Raw genomic sequence first — 13,790 nt, forward strand, 5'->3', positions numbered from 1 at the left:
ATATATCTGAGATAATTACTTCAGTTTGATTAAACTTATGTCAGTTATTGGTTGTTTGTATCTAACATCCAAGTTTAAATTAAATTGAAACTTTTGTATTTATTCATTGCATTTATTATCAGCAGATTTTAGAATAATCTGATGAAATGTTTATTCATAAAGAGACTGTACTATATGTTCATTCACTGTAGAAATCGTTTGAATCTGCTGAATTGAAAATCAATGCAAGTGACCATGTAACTGTTGCATACATTTTTCGTCAAATATTACATGTATTAATAATATAATAATATTAATATATTTATAAATGAATTTGAATAAAATACTGCTTACTGATATTTCATTTGTCTAAATTTTATGATCCTATATAAAGATTAATAAGTGAATTTCTTAATAATTTTATGAATGTACTATAATTATTATGGTGTACTATAACGCCACCAAGACTTAGGTTGAAGTCGAAACTACAATTGCTTTTAGTTGGGATTAAATGCCTATGTGTCTGATGTGTAGTAATAATCCCTAAGCTTTCATCAACTATTTTAAAAGCCTACTTGGTACGTTAGAAGTGATTTGTTAAACTTAAGTTAAAGTATACATTTAAAATTTTCTTTCCTATTGTAACAAAATATTATGATTTCTGTGTAGTGATTAATTATGTAGCAAGGTTACAGATAAATTATTTTTTGTGTTGTATCTTGGAATATATCATATTTTCTAGATAACATTAGAATAATATGTAATCAGTAAAAATGTATGTTGTTAATATAATTAAGATACAATTATCAACAGTAATTTAACTTTTTACTGAATGGTTTCCTGCCACAGATGGTTAATATATTGCTTAATAATAAAAAACAATTATTTTTATTATAATTTTAATATATTATTATTAATTCCAGAATGATTATTCATCATCTTCTGTACCAACTACTGAAGCAGATTTGATGTTAAGAATGATGTTATCAAACAGTAACAATAAAATAGCTACACCTCATCAGGAACATAACAGTGCTTCTAATTTCACTGACATTGACAATAATACTAATGTGTATAATAATGCAACATCCAATATTAACAAGTAAGTTTATAATTAAGTTGGATTTTTTAGTTTGCATTTTAGTTGTTTTACATATTAATCAGCTAGGAGTAATAAGATCTGGCAACGAATGATATCTTTTAGAATGCAAAAAGAATCTCCTGTAGTGCACTATTGTATCCCTGTCCTTCCAATGACTGTCACGTAAAGAAAAATGTAATAAAAATTTTGCTAATCTTATAGTCACTTAAATATTTATATAATTAATATTCCTGAATTCATAACAAAGACAACACAATATATTCTATCCCACTTCTAGCAAGAAGTAGTGTTTGGAAGAAATTGCTGTTGAAACAATTCTTTGAACTTGTCGTATAACATCTATGAATTTTCTGATTTTTATAATACTTTGGCTGCACATTCAAATTATTTTTTTTTTGTAATTGTTCATATTATTTTCTCCATTTTTTTATAAGCATAAGTAGATGATGATTGCAGTTTTGTTAGCCCATTCTTTATTCTTTTTATAATCTGGTAAATTTTTCAGTTATGGTAACAAGACTCTTCATACTTGTATTTTTAAATTAAGGCCTATCTCATCTGTTTTTTTTTTTTGTATTTAATCCTTTCCATAGCTTTCTGTAATGTATTTTTAAATTCAACTATGTCAGTTATATCAGTAGATAATATCTGATAATAGCGAAGCAAAAGTTTTTACTGTAATCACTGAAAACTACCACAGATGATTTTTCACAATTCCCTCTGATAAATGTGCAACCTTTAAGCTTCCAGTAATAAAAGATTTTATATGTATGAGAAATATTGTAACCTAAGTCATTTGGTGTCTTATATTTACAAAAGAACATTGGGAGTGCTTTATAAGGCAACTTCAGCAATTATGATTTAAAACTGTGGTTCTACACAGGAAGTATGCAGATGGAGAGAAGGATTTAGTCATGGTTAGATGCAGAGCAACAAGTTATTATTTTACTTGTTGGAAATGAAGAAGGATTTATAAAAGAGTTACATTTTGTTTTGTTGGGAGAATGGCATTCATGATTACTGTATTTAGATGAATGTTACTCATTTTGAAGATTTTTTCAGAAAACTGTTAATCCTTCTTCCACAAAAATCAGCTGTTGTTTGGACCATGCCCCTGATCACACAATCCTTGAAGCTGAAAATGACAATTGAAACATGCTGTTGAATAAAAGTCACATTATTCGGTTAGAAAAAAAAAATTAATCTTATTAGTGTTCCAAATCTTGCATCTGTAATAAAAGTTGCATTTATTAATCATGTTAAATTTTTTTTAGAAATACTACAAAAGAAATGAGATATTATTGGTAAAACTTTTATGACCATGTGTTAGGTTGCTAATCTTGCCAATGATTTATAATAAATTGAATGACATTATAATTAATTTGGGCAGCAATTAAAAGTAGAATAACAAAAGTTAACATGGCCAACATGCACAAACAGGGAAATAGCCCTAATATATCTTGTGAGTAATTATGCAAGACTGAGTTGTAGGTAGTCACACCAGCGCTGTTGAAGAAATGTGTTAAATAAAAAATAAATACAATAGAGAACATAGCAAAATACAAAAAATTAAAACCCTAAAAAAATAGCAATACTACTTCTTTTATTAGTGTAAGATTAAAAATAAACAACCACTTAGAACAATAAATTAGTCCTATAATAATTATCTACCAGCCAGAAAAAAAGGTATGTATAAATGAATTACTAAAAGAAAGAGAAATAGAATAAAATAAAAGGTCTAAGTCAATATCTACTACTAAGCATATACTAAGGTATATGAAACTTACAGAAACAATTTGGCAAATATGTAACCATAGGCAAACAGCCAAGAGAAAAACTAATCTCTTTCAGACTTTCTATCTACAATTTTTCTGTCTTTTAGCAGCTCAGTTATTTCTTCTCTAAAAATCAAAATCAAATCTCTAAAAAAATCACGTAAGCAACATCTTTTAAAGAATATGATATTCATCAATTTAAAAAACCCTTTTTCTATGTTGTATAGTTGTAAAGATAAAATGATTTTACAAATTTAAAACAACTCATAAACTGTTAAGTGTGCAGATGTGGAGTTTAACGTGTGATAAGTTAATAGAATCTGAGTACCTTTGTATTAAAAATATGAGTGGGTTTGGTGTGGTAGTTCTTAAGCAAAAATACCAAAAAATGGTATCTTTTCTGTTCTTAGAGAAATAACATATCTTAAAAAGTTAGTAAAAATGGAAATTTAAATTACCAAACACAGAATACATAAGTAAATTTTGATATGACTTTGTTTTGAAATCATCTGGCTAGTCTCTTATTCATAAGGCTTCAAATTCAAGTATATAATTTCTGCATAGTTAGTAAATTTAGTTAATGAGTGTAGATAACTAAGCCACTTTTATTTTTCAAAAAATACTTAACTTTAGCAGTAACCATTTTTGGTTCACAATCTTTTACGTGAATGAAGTCGGTCCTGTGGCGGAATTACAGACATGACATCATTTTAAAGGCTATCTTATTAATCCTATATTGGGTGTAACGTTTTAATCATTAATTTTACAAATGGACTTAAATCCTGGTTTAACATAAAGATTTAACCAAGAATACAGTTAAAAGAATATGAATTGAGTTATATATCTTGGAATTTAAAAATTAAAATGATCGTTTTTATAAGCAAGGTATATTACAGATTAAATATAAAAAAATTAATATTTTACCAAACACCCTTCTGCCATAAGCAATGTACTAAAGATAAGAGTACATCATTTTTATGTGGTTCTTTATTTAATTTTTAAGCTCCAAATATGTTAAGAATGCAAATTATGAACATAGTTGAAGGTAGTAAAAATTTGAGGATGTAATAAAATATCTTGTAAAGATGGACTTATGACCATTGATTAGTAGGTGTGATTATGTTATTGAATGAAGTGACTAAATGAATAATTGATATATTTCTTTTGTTTTTTACATAGTGGTTATAATATTCAGGTTAATAGTAGTTCATCATGTCATCATAATCATGTTGCTAATTCATCACATCGTTATGGCACACGAAGTACTATCCCGAATAACTTTAAGGGTATTAGTTGCTGTTCATCTAAGGTTCCAAGCAACAGCAATAGTAATGCAAGCTCAATTGATCTGGAGTGGGAACCTGAAGGTAAATTATCTATTAGCAATTGAAAATTTTGTTATCACCATGAAGTTTAAGTTGGTGTATATCTTTGGTACTAGTAACCAAATCAATATAATAAGTAGTAAGTATATAATATAATAAGTAACCAAATCAATCTTAAATGAAGTAATTCCTGTAGTTCTTTGACATTAAAAAACATTAGCTGCATTTTAAATACACTAGATAATTTTATTCCTAATAAGTAATGTAATATAGTACAGTAATATAGTCTGAGTAAAGTAAAATCAGTGAAATGGCTAGCATTTGATTTTGTTTTGCTTAAATTTTTGTTTTTATTTAAAAAAATTTAATTATGTAATTTTTATCTTTGTTTTAATTACATTTTTACATATTCGTTTTGACTTAGTTAATTTTAATTAATTGATCTTTGTAATTTTAAATATTTTTTTATGTTTTTAAATGTTTATATTTTATGTTATTATCTCTTGTTGAGATTATAATTTTAATTTTTTTAATTTAAATAAAACTATTTAAAATTTTGTATGGTTTTAAAGAGTATGGTAAGTTAATTTTTTTTTTTAATTAAAAAAAAATTAATTAGTTTAAAAATATTTTTAACATAAAGTTATAAGTGAATGGGTGGTATGTTGTCATGGATTGCAAGTTTTTGATGGTTTTGTAGTGTATATATATATATATATATATATATATATATATATATATATATATATATATATATATATATAATGTATGTAGCTGATGATGCGAATCAAATTCACAAAAGCGCATCTGTTATGCAATTAAATAAGATAAGTCATCCTATTTCAATTGTTCTGTATGTAGGGTTGATCTATTAAATATAAATTAATTTGTATTGGCACAGAGGAGTAAGGTTATTGAAGGAATTGCTTTTAAAAAATAATATACATGTAATTTTATTTTTTTGAAAATTCAAATAATTCATTAACATATTTATCACTGCTCTAATAAGATTTAATATTAAGTGAAATACAAACCACCAAAACATAGTAAATAGATGAGGTAAAGTTACTATATTAATTCCAAGAATTGATTTCCGCAGGATCCCGCATCTTCAGTTGTTATTAAATTCTATAATTATATTAAAATATAATTTGTAAATTTGTTAAAACCATTTCCATTTGAAAATTCTGAAATTTATTATGAACAAATTCTGCTGTCCAGTACTGGAATGATGTAATTTTTAAACTGTAATGTAAAGAGCCTGAATCTTGAAGCTTAGCACTGTGTCAACTGAACTAAATCCAGCTGACATTCTATTATCCATTTACCGTAATATATGGTTTGCTATGGAAGTGTCTGTATATTTTTATATTCTGCAAAATTACCAAAACAGTAGTTGCCAATTGTTGCACTTGCTTTCCAGGTTAATAAATCCCATTTACATCACAGTGTTCGGAATAAACCCCATTTCACCTCCAGCATGTATAATCAATCTACTGCCTTTATATTTTTTAATAACAGAAAATAGTACACATCAGATAAATTCTTGATTTTGCATAAATAATTTTAAATTTACCAAAAACAAAATTTCTGATAAAATACACTATTATAAATAAAACTATTTGTATCATATTTTTCATATCATAAGCCGCCTATAATTTAAACAAAGGCGCTGATAACCCTTTGTGCTATCGTCATTCGAAGATTTAATGAAACTAAACTAATTAAAATATATTCTATGATCTTTGTTTTTTATGACAACAAATACATCAGTACAATTTAAATTGTATAAAATAAATATTATTTAATTTAAGTGTTATTTATTCAAACCTTTATCATGTTATTTAATGTCTTCTATTGATCGTTTGACTCGGTTCAGATTTGTTTGAATACGTAAAAAAATTATTTTTTTATTCACGCCAAAGAAGTATAACTTCTTACATGGATACATAAGTACACATGAACTTTTTTTTTAAAATGCTGAACATTTTATTCATCTATTAAGTGCCATGTATGTTGGTTGTTTTCTTTAATATTCCTTATACTATTAATCTGAGTGCGCTAAAATTGCTTCCCTTGTCCCTATACTTTTCCTGAAACCAAATTGGTCTTCTCCTAACATTTCTTTCACTCACCTCTCAATTTTTCTGTACAGAATTCTAGTTAAAATTTTTGATGCATGAGTAGTTAGGCTAATTGTTCCATATTCTTCACATTTGTCTGTTCCTGCTTTCTTTGGTATCATGACAGTAACACCTTTTTTTTAAGTCTGATGGAGCTCTCCCTTTTTTGTAAATATTACACACCACACCAGTTTGTGTAATCTATCTATCACTTTCTCAGCTGTACTGTGCAGTAATTCTGCAGGTATCCCGTTTATTCCAAGAGCCTTTAATGCTATTCAAGATTTTTAATGCTTTCTTAAATTCAGATCTCTGTATTATATCTTCCATTTCATCTTCTTCTTCTTCCTCTATAACACCAGTTTTTAATTCATTTCCTCCGTATAACTCTTCAATATATTACACCACCTATCAAAAACCTTCTCTTCATATTATAAATCAGTGTACCATTTTATTTAACACATTCTTAAATTTTGACTTATGTAGCGCAAAATTCTCCTTAACATTCCTATATTCTCCTTATATTTTACCAATGATCATTTTTCTTTCCACTTCTGAACACTTTTCTTTAGTCTACTCTTCTTTCGCTAATTTGCACTTCCTGTCTATAGGCCCTTTTACCTTCTTCGTCACTAGATTCTTATACTTAATATGCTCATCCATCAACTCCAATATATCCTCTGATATCCAAGGTTTTCTACCAGTTCCCTTTGTTCCACATAAATTTGCTTCTGCTGATTTAAGAATTTCATTTTTTACATTCTCCTAGTCTTCTCTGTTTTCTACCTTATCATTTTTACTCTTGCGATGTCCTCCTCAAAAACTTTCTTTACCTTCTCTTCCTCAAGCTTCTCTAAATCCCACTGATTCATCTGGCACCTTTTCTTCAGGTTTTTAAACCCCAGTCTATATTTCATTATTACTAAATTATGGTTGCTATCGATGTCTGCTCCTGGATATGCTTTGCAGTCAAAGAGTTGATTTCTAAATTTTTGCTTAACCATGATATAATATATCTGACTTTGCAGTATCGTCTGGCTTTTTCCATGTATATATTCTTCTGTTATGATTTTTAAACTGGGTGTTGGCAATTGCTAAATTATACTTTGTGCAGAACTCAGTAAGTCGATCCCCTCTTTCATTTATTTTTCCCAGCCCGTATTATTCACCCACTATATTTCCTTCCTTGCCTTTTGCGATGCTTGCATCCCAATCTCCAACGATTATTAAATTTTTGTCACCTTTTATATGATTAATTGCTTTGACAATTTGTTCGTATACACCCTCTACCTCAGCAGCAGCATCATCATCAGTACTTGTGGGCATATAGACATTAACAATTGTTGTCGGCTTAGGTTTTGATTTTATCCTGATTACACTGATTCTATCGCTAAGCTTTTTGAAATGCCCTACTCTCTTCCCTATCTTCTTGTTTATTACAAAACCTACTCCTGCCTGCCCTTTATTAACGCTGAGTTAATTATTCTAAAATCATGTAACCAAAAGTTGTTTTCCTCTTCCCACTGAACCTCGCTAATTCCTACTACATCTACATTTAACCTACACATTTCCCTGTTAAAATTTTCTTATCTACCTACCAACCATTTTTAGGCTTCTAACATTCCACGCTTCGACTCGTAGAATGTTATTTTTTTAATTTTCTGGTGTCCCCTTCCTTAGCAGTCCCCCACCTGGAAATATGAAAGGGAAACTAGTTTACCTCCGTAATATTTTACCAAGGAAGGTTTTGCCTTCATCTTTGTTAAGTGAAAATGCAGAGAGCTTCATTTTCTTTGAAAAAAAATAGCTGTAGTTTTCCATCGCTTTCAGTTGCGCAGTACTCAGATTGATTGATGTTGATATGGCCATTTAAGTCTTCCTGACCTACGCCCTTAACAGCTACTGAATAAGAGCTGCTGCCCTCTTTCAGGAATCATTCCTTAGTGTGGCTCTCAACAGATACCACTCCGATATGGTGACACCTTCGGTCCAGCTACTCTATATCACTGAGCACTCAAGCCCCCTCACCATTGGCAAAGTCTCATACTGCATTTTCCTTTATTCTGTTGTCATTATTGCCAACCATTATATTGTATTTTTATTATGTTTAATTAAATTATCACATTTGAATGTGATCTGGGGTTCATCATTTTACATTTTTGTTTATATTTATAAAATGTAATATTTCTGGAGTATATTCATTTTTTTATCATTGTTACAAACTTCCAAAATCTCTAAATTATTTTTGTAATCTAATAAATGGTCATCTACATTAGATATACCTCTTTTTTTGTTTTTGAAAGTTATGTAATGTTGTGTAAATCTTTTACAAAATGATTTTTGGTTTTACCAATATGTTTTAATATAATTCTATAATTTAATAACAACTGAATATGCAGGATTTCTGAAAACTGATTCTTGGAATTAATATGGTAGGTTTAACATATATTTACTGGTGGTTTATATTTCATTAAAAATTAAATATATAAAGATATAAGTATAATGGTCATTGTACATTGTAATGCCAAAGTGTAGGATTATTTACACATACGTGCACACACATACATGCATGCACACACACACACACACAAACAAACACATGCCCCCACATACATACATACACACAGAGGAGTGAAAGAGAGAGAGAGAGAATTATAATATTTAAAAATAAAATACTATTTTAATATTAATGCATAAGTAACTTTGATATTGCTCAGAACATTTTTTTTTATTTTAAAACAAATGTCACACAAACTTAGCCCATAAGTCATCATTTTTTAAGCATAGCACTTGCTTCTGACATGAATATAAAAGAATATATTTTAAAAATTAATGGTGGACTTGTTCTTTATATAATGAAACGGATGTCTTCCCTCTTTGTTTACAAATTGTTTGTGAAACAAAGTTTTTTGATAATTGGATATTTTGTTAATAATACTGTTATGATAAAACTTATTATTCTGTACACTATGTTGAATGTAACATTAAAATAATACATAGGTATAAAAATTCTGTATTTATGCATACAGATAACTCAAAATATTAAGTGAAAATTAAAAATAACAGTGTTTTATTTATGTTTAAATGCTTACTTTTCACCATAACCTCCCCTCTTGATTATATGCACAAAGTCCATCTTTTAACCAGCTTTTAGTTCCTTTCTGAAATAAACTTCTCACTTTAGTGCATGGCCAGTTTTGCACTGTTTTCATAACCTCTTCATCAGAACAAAATTGGTTCCAGTTTCAATCACAGCTGTTCTTTCAGTGGGCCGGAAAATTGAAAATCACTTGGGAGTGATTGGAATCTCATGGGATTAAATCACTTGGGAGAGTCGTGGTGGTAGTCCAGCAACTGAAATTGTGATCTTGAAGGCAAAGCATTATTTATTGGACATAATAAATTAAGCATTATCCTGAAGCATAATCAACCTCTTTAAACTTCACAATGCATTTTGGACTTGATTTTTCCCTTTAGTGATCGTAGTATACCTCAAAGTAGTTTTCATTATTCATTGTTTCACCTTTAGATGTGAAGAGAATAAAAATTGGCTCTTCCATATCCCAAATTTTTATAACCTTTTCTGCCAAATATGGGAGTTTTGGATTTTTTTTTTAATCTTTGGAGATTAAGGATATTTATAGACCAAACTTTGTCATTTACTTTCAGCATCAAAGTAATAGACTAGGTATCATCAATGGTTTTTATCCATTTTATAAATAAGTCTCTTTCATTGTCATATTGTTTTGAAAAACTTCTAAAAGATTTTAAAATTATTTTTTTTGTCGATGTTTGTCAGTTAAATGTGGAACCCAGTACGCATAGATGTTTTATAAGTTTGAGGAATCCTGGATGATAAAATGCAAAACTGTGACTTATATTCAACTCCCTTTCAACTTTATAAACTTTAATTCATCGATTATTGTGAATCATTTGTTTAACCAACTTGACATTCTCATTATACTTTGAAGTGGATCTATCTTTTCACTGTTCATTACAGAGTTTCAATAAAAAGCTACACTGTTCACATTTCTTCTTTTGTGCAATGTGATAAAAAAACTCATGACTTTCAAACTACCATAAATAGCTAACACTGAAACATTTTCAATGAACAGATAATATGAGGGTATGATTTATAGCAGAGTAGTTGGTGTTATAAGACATGGAAGGGAAATTTAAAATGTAAAAAATATCAAGTTAAATTCTGATATTTGAATTTAATTCCTTATATAAGAAAGAATGGATTTGAAGTTCCAAAAACTAGTAATTTTTATGCACTTCCAAAAATCACAGTAATCAGATGTCAGCTTGTGATTAATAAATTGAACTGGTATGGATAATGTTTAGCTGTAAATCTCAATAGAAAATATATTGCAGCTGTTAAAATTTATTATTTTTAGTTTAATTTTTAAAGCGTATTTTTTCCAAGATTACTGTATTTACATTGAATCTGAATATTTTTCAGGTAATGGGGTAGCTGTTGAGTTAATAAATAAAACTAAGTTGTCAATGTGTCAACAACAGTCGAGTGAAGATTCTGTAGAAGTTTCATTGCTGAGCTCTGCTGAATCATTAGAATGGGATTCTGGAGAGGGTACAGGTGTTTTAGATTCAGATACTGAACAGCTTTTACAAGAGATTGAGAGGCTTACTGCAAGAGCTTTAAAAGAGACTGGATGTGATTGTGAATTTGAATGTGATAATGGCAATAAGAGCACTGTAAATGATTCTTACTCAAACAGATAGTATATATTTTATAAGCTGTTCAGTTCTAAACAAATGTATATTTTTTTAAATTTTACTACAGTAATTAATGCAGTTGAAAATTGAATAGAGAATTTTTTTATAACTTACTGTTATGTCCACCCTCATTATAATTTATATGCTGGCTTTGAAATATTTAAAAGAATTTTTTTTTAAGTTTATTTTATATATATGACTGTGAAATAGTTTCTTTAATGAGAGTTAAATTACAACAATGTTAGACAGCATTTTTCTTCTGTTGTAATTGTATATATTTTTCTACAGCCATCTGCCTCTTGCTTTAAATTTAATTTGACATGGTTGTGAAGTATATTGCCTTGATATGACAATAACATATCATGACCTAAAGTGGCTCATATTTATCAATTCTAATATTTATATTAAATTTTTTCTATTATTTCAGAGATTTAAAAATTAATATAGACTATAATTTTGAAAATAAAAGTTAACATTTAAAATTTTTTTTTTTTTTATTGTGTATATTTAATATACTCCATTTATAAAATTTATGGATGTTAAAAACAAAATTACTTTTTTTTTAAACATTAAAATTTTTGTTATAATGTAGGAAAGAGATATCCATCCCATCCTATATAATTAAATCTGTTTAAACTAATTTATTACTGTTTCAGGAAATGTAGAAATCTTTTATTAATATTAGGATGTTGTGCCAGTGTAATAAAGCAAGGAACTTTTCATGTTTATTATTGCAGTTTCAAGCTTTTTTTTTAATAAGTGTTGAATACACTCAATTCAATTTCACATTTGTTTTCAAAGTCTTGGTGTGCATTGTAATTTAAAAAAATAATTAAAGATAGTCAATGGTTGATGTCTTGATTTACTGAATTATTTGCTCATAAAATGTAAGCTAGATTTCATTTTACCGCACAGGTTTCACAGGGGTTACCGCCTGATTATTTCACTGTTAATTCTAAAACATATATGTCATGTATCAGTGTTATGTTGTTATGTTTAAATTATTTGTCTTGCACATTTAATTTTTTTTTATATTTTAAAAATATATAACTTTAGCTCTTTCAATTATATAACCTTCACCTTTCAGCTTTTGTCTAAAAAGTGTACATTATAATTATTTTTTTTTGTAACTTGCCTTTAACTGATACATACTATATTATTTAGACTACTTGGTTGACCAATCATAAGCTTTGTTAGGAAATCTGAGAAATCTGGGGTAAAAATCAGTAAATTGAGATAAAAACCCCTGTTTTTTTTATGTTTGACATATTATAACTTTGTTAAATAGGTAATAAACACAAAAAACTTTTAAACAAACCTTGTAAAGAATTTAATTCGAAACAAAAGGGTATAAGATAAGTTGAATAAAACAAAGAAAAATTGGAATTTTGTTTAGAAAAAACATTACTATATTTGCCAGGAAAGTACTTATTTAATGAAACTACTATGTACTTATTTAACAAAAACCAAATACTTCTTTGGTAATGTGAAAAATCTTTAAAAACAAAATTTACCATTAAAAAATGTAAAAACTGGAAATTCCTCAACAATTGTAAAATAAAAATAAATAAAAACTACTTAGATAATAATTTTTTTATTAATGACAGAAATACACTAAATTATTTAAAAAACTATTTTTTCAAACTTGGCAATAAAATAACAGTTGATCAACTACGTGCAATACTGTATTAGTGTTTAAATCATTCTATAAGGTAGATTAAGTATATTGGGTACTGTGAATTGTGTCACTAGTGAAGGTTCCTATGAATTTTAGTTTGAACTTGATTGGTTTGTCATTGAAGTAATGCCATACTTATTTACAGCAGAGCTGATATGGTATTCATTTTGGGTGTGTGTAGTGGTAATGCTACAGTTGCTGCAGCAGAATATGAAATACGTTTTCTGAATCACAGGATTCCAGATCCCAAAACGGTTAGCATGACTTTTCACAAAACAGATTCACTACCTAGTATTTGTACCAGCTACTAATGATCTGTACAACATGACGCTGTTATCAATGAAATTATTATTGATGCAGTTCATCACAGTCCAGGCGTCAGTACATGACTTCTTTCTAAACAGATCAGAGTTTTGCCTTCGATGGTTTGGAGGTCTTTTAAACAAAATAAGTTTTATCCTTTTCATAAATAGGCAGTTCAACATTTACATTCAGGAGACTGTCCGCTTCACTTAGAGTTCTGCAACTGGTGGAATACAAATCGACAACTCTACAAGTATGATTTGTTTACCAATGAGACAAATTTACTTGAGATGGTGTTAACAACTTTTGCAGTGGGCATACGTGGACAGAAATAAATCCTCATGAAATGGTGGAAAGCAATTTTCAGCATTGATTTAGTGTCAGTGGTGTGACCTGCACAATCAGCTGTTTGGATCATTCATATTACCAGTCCGTCTAAATGGTGAGGTATACTTCCAGCACAATGGTGCGCCTCTCTACTTTTCTTGTGCTGTTTCCACTCACTTAAATTATCATTCCCCTGAGAATTGGATCGGTTATAGAGGACCACAATCCTGGCTACCAAGATCGCCAGATCTAACACCTTTAGATTTTTGTGTCTGAGAATGGATGAAATAAAAAAATTTTGTATATAAAACAAAAATACATTCTCGTGAGGAATTAATTGTCCACATTATGGGTGTGGCTGAGCAATTTAAGGACAGCCTTGAAGAAGTAAAACAAGCAACAAAAGCGTGCCAAGAAATGTGTTGAAAATAATGGGAT

The 13,790-nt window shown here is 28.5% G+C and overlaps 1 protein-coding gene across 1 annotated transcript; it reads left to right on the plus strand.

Moving 5' to 3' along the window:
• Positions 1-943: 943 nt before the first annotated feature.
• Positions 944-11,883, plus strand: LOC142322247 (uncharacterized). The gene is made up of 3 exons (XM_075361107.1): positions 944-1,081; positions 4,036-4,223; positions 10,770-11,883. The coding sequence occupies exons 1-3, from the start codon at positions 948-950 to the stop codon at positions 11,048-11,050; spliced, it is 603 nt and encodes a 200-aa protein (XP_075217222.1). The 5' UTR covers positions 944-947; the 3' UTR covers positions 11,051-11,883.
• Positions 11,884-13,790: the final 1,907 nt, after the last annotated feature.

Source organism: Lycorma delicatula, chromosome 3 (genome assembly GCF_047948215.1).
Source record: "Lycorma delicatula isolate Av1 chromosome 3, ASM4794821v1, whole genome shotgun sequence".
Classification (NCBI taxonomy): domain Eukaryota; kingdom Metazoa; phylum Arthropoda; class Insecta; order Hemiptera; family Fulgoridae; genus Lycorma; species Lycorma delicatula.